This window comes from Sprattus sprattus, assembly GCF_963457725.1.
Source record: "Sprattus sprattus genome assembly, chromosome: 2".
Classification (NCBI taxonomy): domain Eukaryota; kingdom Metazoa; phylum Chordata; class Actinopteri; order Clupeiformes; family Clupeidae; genus Sprattus; species Sprattus sprattus.
In genome coordinates, this window is record NC_137921.1 from 37,945,078 (window position 1) to 37,952,675 (window position 7,598).

The 7,598-nt window shown below is 43.4% G+C and overlaps 1 protein-coding gene across 1 annotated transcript; it reads left to right on the forward strand.

Moving 5' to 3' along the window:
• Nucleotides 1-5,289: 5,289 nt before the first annotated feature.
• Nucleotides 5,290-7,243, forward strand: mmachc (metabolism of cobalamin associated C; the record flags this gene model as incomplete). Its single annotated transcript, XM_080860841.1, has 4 exons — nucleotides 5,290-5,379; nucleotides 5,989-6,186; nucleotides 6,399-6,551; nucleotides 6,754-7,243. The coding sequence occupies 4 exons, from the start codon at nucleotides 5,290-5,292 to the stop codon at nucleotides 7,096-7,098; spliced, it is 786 nt and encodes a 261-aa protein (XP_080716967.1). The 3' UTR covers nucleotides 7,099-7,243.
• Between the last annotated feature and the right edge of the window lie 355 nt (nucleotides 7,244-7,598).

Sequence of the window (7,598 nt, forward strand, 5' to 3'; positions counted from 1 at the left end):
GGTGGAAAGTTAAATTAAATAACTCAGATAGACCTACGTATTTGCCACGAAGCCTTGTCATTTTAATATAACTAGTATTGACTGTTATTTAAGCCTTCTACTAGGCCTAGGCTGATCCCTTGATTACACGTTTTTTTTCTCCAACCCATTTCGTCCAAGAGCCCCGGCCGTCAGCAAAAGAGCCAGTGGTGGCTCGCGAGCCATAGGTTCCCGACCCATGCTCTAGATGGTCATCATTGTCAAGGAAGTGAGGTGACTCACCACAATGGTTGAATGCTATTATGGCTTGTGAGTGAGTCCTGAGTGAGTGCATGAGTGAGTGCATCCTTGGATACAGACACATGCATGCCATGTACACTCAGAAGGTCAGGGAGGGTAGCCTGTGTCTTTAAAACTATCTCTGCACTACTGTTTTTTTTTATTGTTTTTGTTGTTGTTGGGATTCAGGAAGGCCTTGAATGAGAAGAGTTTGGAAAGCCACATTTTCTTTTTTCCACAATCAACAAGTGGGTTGGTTTAAGCAAAGTGAGGGCTGTGTGTGTGTGTGTGTGTGTATTCTGCTTACCAGGCTCTGGCTCAGAGGGCCAGGACAGGTCCAGATCATCTGAGCTCACCTCCCCCAGGCTGGGGGTGGGACTGAAGTCGTTGTCAGAGTCTGAGGCTGCCACCACAGCAGACGGCACCGCGGCCTGCCTCTGGGGGATGGTTTCCACGGCTACCGCTGAGGCAAACGCTGCGCACATGCACGCACAGGGACAGATAATGATGTCATTAATCTCCCTTGTATGACTGTTCCATCACCACCTGCCAACATGCATATCACACTGCCCCACAAACTCAGCATCACATACATTTCAATGAGCTCATATGGCAGTCTGTGTAATGATGTACTCTGTAACGTTATCTGAAGATTACTGTATGCATGTGTGTGAGTGTCAGAGACAGAGAGTAACAGAGCTAAAGAAAGAGAGAGAGACAGAAAGATAGACAAAAAAAGATGCAGAAAGAGAGAGGGAGAGACAAAAAGAGAGGGAGAGTAAGTGTATGAGAGAGAGAGAGAGAGAGAGAGAGAGAGAGGGAAAGAGAGAGAGAGAGAGAGAGAGAGAGAGAGGGAGAGGGGACTTACCTGGTCTCGGAGGAGCTGCTGTAGGTGTTGGGAGCCTGTCACGTAGAATCAGTCCTCTCACTTCATCCTTCAGCTCAGATACGGTCGCCCTACAGTGACAAAAGTCAAGGTGCAGCATGTGGGACTAAGGGTGAGATTAAGTGGATAAATCAACAAGGCAAGAAGTGTCTAGGCTATTACCTGAACTGGTACTCTTTGGATCACGAATCCACGTCTTGCATGTGGTAATAAATTGGTGGCATATGAGTATATGTACGTAGACGTACACGCGTGTTTGCGCATTGTGTTTCTTTGCTCCTAACCTGATTGTCCGTACTTCCTGTTGTGTGTTCTGGTACTGGGATATGGTCCTGGCCAGGTCGAAGCTGTGTGTGCGGTAGCTGTCCGTCAGACCCTCCAACATCTGCAGAGATGTTACAGCACAATGACATAGGACTATGAGCCAAGCATAGATAGGACTTTCAACAAGTATCAAGGTGCCAAATGTGTATTGTTTGCTTAAATAACACCAATCACTCAACCCTTTATCTATCTGTGCGAGACAATGTGTGGATGACTGTAAAGGTCTGCTTTTCAGCAGGTGTTTCTTGGTGTTTGTATGAGTGTGTGTGTGTGTGTGTGTGTGTGTGTGTTTGTGACCTTGCAGCTGCGTTCATATTGTCTCCGTGTTTCTCTAGCCTCAGACTGTTGCTGGAACACATCCTCCTCCTGTCTCACTGTTCAACAAAACACACACAGGAAGAAAAAGAAAAAAACACAAGAAACACACATTTGCATGAATATTTCTATCTCTCAGACAGACAGAGTCCGCCCTCAAGCTCAGACTTGTGAAGTGTAGCTAGGCCCCGGCCACTGTGTGTGCCTGCATGTGAACAAGGGTTACCAAGAGAGAACAGTGTGACGTTTTTAAAGCATAGCTTGGCAGAGGTGTATTTTTGTTGGCAAAGGCTTTGGCACCAACTCATGCAAATGTGGTGAGCCTGGAGAACTTTCCAGAGCCTACAAGAGTATACTATATATTTATCACCCCCCTACACACATATCTACACACACATATATGCATGTTATAACAGTCAACTGTAGGCTACCTTTATGGTACAAACTGCTGTCATAATGAGCAGAATAGTCATAAAATAAAATATGAGACACAACCAAACAAGCTACCACTACCATGCCAGCCTGTCCACTCCAAAACAGCACTCATTTTGAAAATTGTGTGTGTGTGTGTGTGTGTGTGTGTGTGTGTGTGTGTGTGTGTGTGTGTGTGTGTGTGATCAGAACTCACTCAGTTTGCTCTTGAACTGGTCAACCTCTCTCCTCAGCTGGTCAACCTCCTCTCTGCGTAGTTTGGAGCTGAAACTATGAGGGTCAATGAACAAAGACGGAGTGTGATATCAAAATAAGCTCACCAGTTCCTGTGACAGACTTGACTGTAGTTATGCTTCTGGTAGAAACCTGGTACTTTTATGAAAGATGTCTAGCTAAGGTAACAGGCTATTGACAGGCTCCATTCAGCAGTTAGGAATTTGTGCTGCATAAAATGCCAGATGAGACATGCGTATCAAACTCCACTGGGAGGTCTGCCACCATTAGCTATGGAAAATGAAGGTGATTCCATTCTTGGCCACACCTCTCCTCCAGGTTGCCTAGCGATGTATTTCTGTTGACGTGACCCCGCAGGCTGCTCAGTTCGCGGGTTACCTCCCTCTTCCACTCCTCCATCCTTCTCTCCACACCCGGGCTCGTGCTCCTCTTCTCCCCCTCCCTCCCTCTCTCTTCGGTCCTTTCCCGCAGGTGACGCACCTCCTCTGAAAAAGGGAATGAGTTTTCAGATGATCGAACCGTTCGAACGTATACCTTATAAATTGGAGACATTACAAAGGTCACAATAATGCTGTATAAACATTCTGCAAACACCAAAACTGACTGATTTCAGCTCAAGATAATATATTGAATCATTGATTAATTTGTGGTTCACAGAAATGTGAACATCTTGTAGCCTCTTGTGCCAAAATTACCTTGCAATATCTGCATTTGCCGCTGCTGCGCAAGTCTGTCTCTTTCCATGGATCGCAAGTTTTGTGAAAGTGCCTCGATCATCTTAATAAGAAGTGTGAAATAAGAATGAAACACTTAAGATTTATTTTTAGAATTAGATTCCTATTTTAGTTGTAGATAGAAAAATTCCAAGAGAGGCAGTCTTACTGACAACATTCAAAAGCTTTTTTAGCAGACAGCACATATCATAATGTATGCATATATCCATGCACAGAAACACATACCCATCAGATAGTATTCCATTGAACAGCACATTTTACACCATGTATAAAGAATGAACACTTAAAACACACACACACAGAAGACAAGAGAAAACACACACACACATAAACACACATATACACACACACATGCCTACCTGACTTTGGCCCTGGAGCTGCGCCTGGAGGCCTGCTAAGTCGTTCCACTGAATGGCAGGGCTGAGAGCGGCGGAGGGCTGGGACAGGGCAAGAGGGGGAAGAGGGGGAAGAGGGGGAAGGGGAGATGGATCAAAATCTGCCCCACGCGTCAGCTCCCTCACTGGGTAGATATCTGAGTAGGAAAGTGCAAGGGGATTATGAGGAATCTGGCTCAAAAGAACTCAGTCAAGATAATTCAAGCCACTGCGTAACTAGCTCAAATCTTCCTGTTGCTAACTTAAGCACTTGACACTGAACTGGAATTGAAGTGAGCATTAAAACTTATTTTAATTGGAGTTGAAAACGCAATGCATTTTAAGCTATGATGTTTTTAAAGAAATGCAAACCCTTATAAATCAACACAGTACAGTGACTTACCTTCCCTCCCTTTGGAGTACTTCGCATGTGTGGTAAGACGCTCCTGAAAATGGAAGTATCTTTGAATTTCATGTAAGTATTTATGTAAACAAGTTGTACCAGAAGTAGAGATACAATTCTAGAACTTCATATGAGTATTAAATGTATGTCTTGTAACTTGTTACTGTGGAAAGAAAACAACTCAACCAATCAGGGACTTAAGACGACTGGTCTATTATTCATTAAATCAAATAATCTGGGCTGGGTGACAAATTTCATAGCTTTTCTTACCCGCATTTTTGAAACACTGCCATCTGCTGCAGAAAGTATAGAACTGAGTTGATTGTCCCAGCTCATTCTGAGGGATTCTGGAAAGACCTGTATATGTATTTGTGCAATGAGATGGAGTCAACAGTGCATAAATATGTTTATATAAAGTTATAAGTACAATAACATTGTACTGGGTGTGCAAAGGTGCACCCTATTTCAGAATTGTATCTCTGGGTTTGTGTAAGTGCTATTTTGCTCAGAGGAATGAACACTACTGTAATGGATGGATCTGTGCCCCTCGCCCTTCATGACAGATTCAGTTACAATAAAGGTGTGTCTCTGCAACAGAGCAGCAAAATGGTCACCTAGCTAACAGGCAATAGTTTAAGTCACCGAGAGCACATATCGAATTCGTTTAGTTTCTATAAGAATATATTAACTAAATAAAAACAACGCCTCACACGTTCAGAGATGCATAACAACCTCTCTATGATAAAATACCTTTTAGTTTCTTGTTCGTTGATGACCGATGACCAAACTGTGTTTACTGTCTGAGGACGTTGGAGGACTAGCACTATCTAGCTAAGTAGCTATGCACATAAGTGGTTAGCCTAGTCAGCTAGTAAACGAGTTGAAGCTGAAACCAACATTTGAGAAACAGTTAAAAGCGTCTGAGAGGTGATGGTTTGTAAAATAGATATCCGAGGTCGCCTTCTGTTATACAGAACCGGATACAAAACCGGATACAAAACAGAAGAATATATCACTTCTGACAGCCAGCCTGATATAAAATACCGCACCATTTTTTAAATCCAGCAACCCATATCTATACGTCATTGCGTAGAAGGACGTCAGTGCGGGAACTGTGGGTATTTGAGTATGGGGTATAAAATGTAATTTATATGAAATTCATAGGATTTGATATTATATGTCAACTAAATCGAACTTTCCGGTAGTTTTTTTAACACGTCTATAAAATATATCTTCACTCTGAAAACCATATATTTCGGATTCATCACCTATCTTACAACTTGACTTGGAATACACTTCCCAGACATCATTGTCTGAAATTATTTCAACATGGCGACTTCTTCGGTTCATGTGGAGGATGTCGTTCGTACCCTTGGAGATTCTCTATTGCCTCTTGGCTTTGAAGTTTATCCTCTTAAGGTTAGACCGATGATTGTTACCTCTTCCAAAGAGGAGGGTTTTCGTCTCGGTTTGTTTGTTATTTTGTCTGTCAGCAGAATTACGCAAAAACTACCATTAAAGTTTGAAGCTGTGCAGATCTACGAATTATTTTTAACTTTCGTTAACATTGCAAAATAGGGCACTAGTTTGGACTTGTAGTGTTGAGTAGACGAGCAAGTGGACAAGCAAGTTCAGGAGTTAAGTTAATTAGCCCTGTCAGTAGCTATAATCATTGTACACACACACACACACACACACACACACACACACACACACACACACACACACACACACACACACACAGTCAATTGGGTGTAGCATGGGCAAGGAAGAACCCATCACATTTTGTAGGCCAATCCGTATCAGGGGGCGGATTAGTTTTTTTCACCTTTCTGAGATAGGGCATTTGGACTTGGCAGAGGTCTCCAAGGGCCTTTCAGGTTACAAGAAGCTTTCATCCTGTCACTCAGGCATGTGATGGGACTGAAACTTACCGTTATTCGTTTGTTACTAGGTGTTAACAACTAACTTGATGATTTGTTAAAAGACTTGTTAACCTGACATAGCTGACTTTGATTCTGAGGGCAGGTTGGATGGTACAATGCTGTCCTGTCCCCATCGTTTCACCTCCCATACCCAGAGGACAAGCTGGCAGTTGTTGTCTTGAGCGCACCTGCCATGTTTGAGAAGGCATTCATACCCTTTCTACAGAACCATTCTTCTGGGAATCTACAGGACTACATAGACCAGTCTACTGCACACTGTATCAAATCCAGTGTCACCAAGGTAAGATACCCGAAAATCCATGTTTTTCTTGTTGGTCAATGTCTTGTAAGCTGTAGAATCAATCATGGTATACATTCTTTCCTTTCTCCACATGTCTTTGCTCATTCGGTTCCATGCACAGTATTTTGATTGTTTTGTTGTCTGGGGGCCTTTGTATTTACTATGTTATCACAGACGACACGTCATATCTTACCTGTCTCTTTCTCTACTAGTGCTTCCCTGGCCAGCAGGTAGACATCAATTATGACTATGAGATGCATCCTAACAGGAAGCCAAAGTTTCTGGCCCAGACTGCCTCCCATGTAGCAGGAGCAGCCTACTACTACCAGCAGTCAGACATCCCTGAACAGCCATGGGGCACAAAGGTAGAAATAGGTTAATAACAATAGCACCAATTCAAAATGGCTGTGTATTGTTGGTTAGGTATCTCAGTGGCATGCCATTTTTATCATTCATCTTTTTGTATAATGCTAAGCAGTCTCCAGACTTTTGTATTTGTATTTTTCTATTTCATTATCTTACACTGACATTTTTGCTCATACACCTTTCTTCTTGGTATTACCACAGAAGATGTTTGGTGTTTGCATCCACCCCAGGCTGGGGGGCTGGTTCGCCATCCGCGCTCTGGTAGTCTTCAGGGAAGTGCAAGCTGGGCCTGAGCTGCGGCAGACGGTTCCTGTGGACTGTGTTAGATCCCGGGAGGAGCGTATTGAACTGCTGGAGAGGTTTAACCTTCGGTGGCAGGACGGCACTTACAGAGACATCATCCCCGCTGAGGAGCGCTACTCCCAGCAGCAGAGGGATTACTTCTGGACTGCACCAGGAGAGCGCATCGCCCTGCTCCGGCAGTGGGGCTACTTAACTTCTGAGAATGAGTCAGACACTCAGAGCCCTGAGCTCAGTCAAGGATAAAGAACTGAGAGGCTTGTCGGTGTTTGTGTGCTCACATTTCCTGGAAGTATGATTGTTGCCCAATAGCTCTCTCTTGTATGTTATCTGATCATGGGTTTAAAAGTGAATTGAATGGAAAGTCAAGATACTAAAATGTGTATCATTATGCATATTGTTCTTATTTCTTATGTACTTTAATTCAAAGTGATTTGTGTGGAAGGGATATTTCTTTATTCAATGGAATTCAAGGTGGGACTTAACGGTCTTGCTTAAAGGGATAGTTCGGTTTTTAAGACATGAATATGTATGGCTTCCCCGTCACCAGTGTCATGCAATCATGCATCACTTACCCCCGACAGCATCCTGCGAGCAGAGTTCTCGTCCAGTTTTGGTCAAACCGAAAGTAGTCCGGCAGGTTTGCTAGACCCAGCAAAATAAAAAGTTTCTCTTCCCGAAGTAGAGTCTACTAGAGTCTACCGAGTTTTGATTCGCGAAAGTTTGATTTGCCAAAGTTGCCTGAG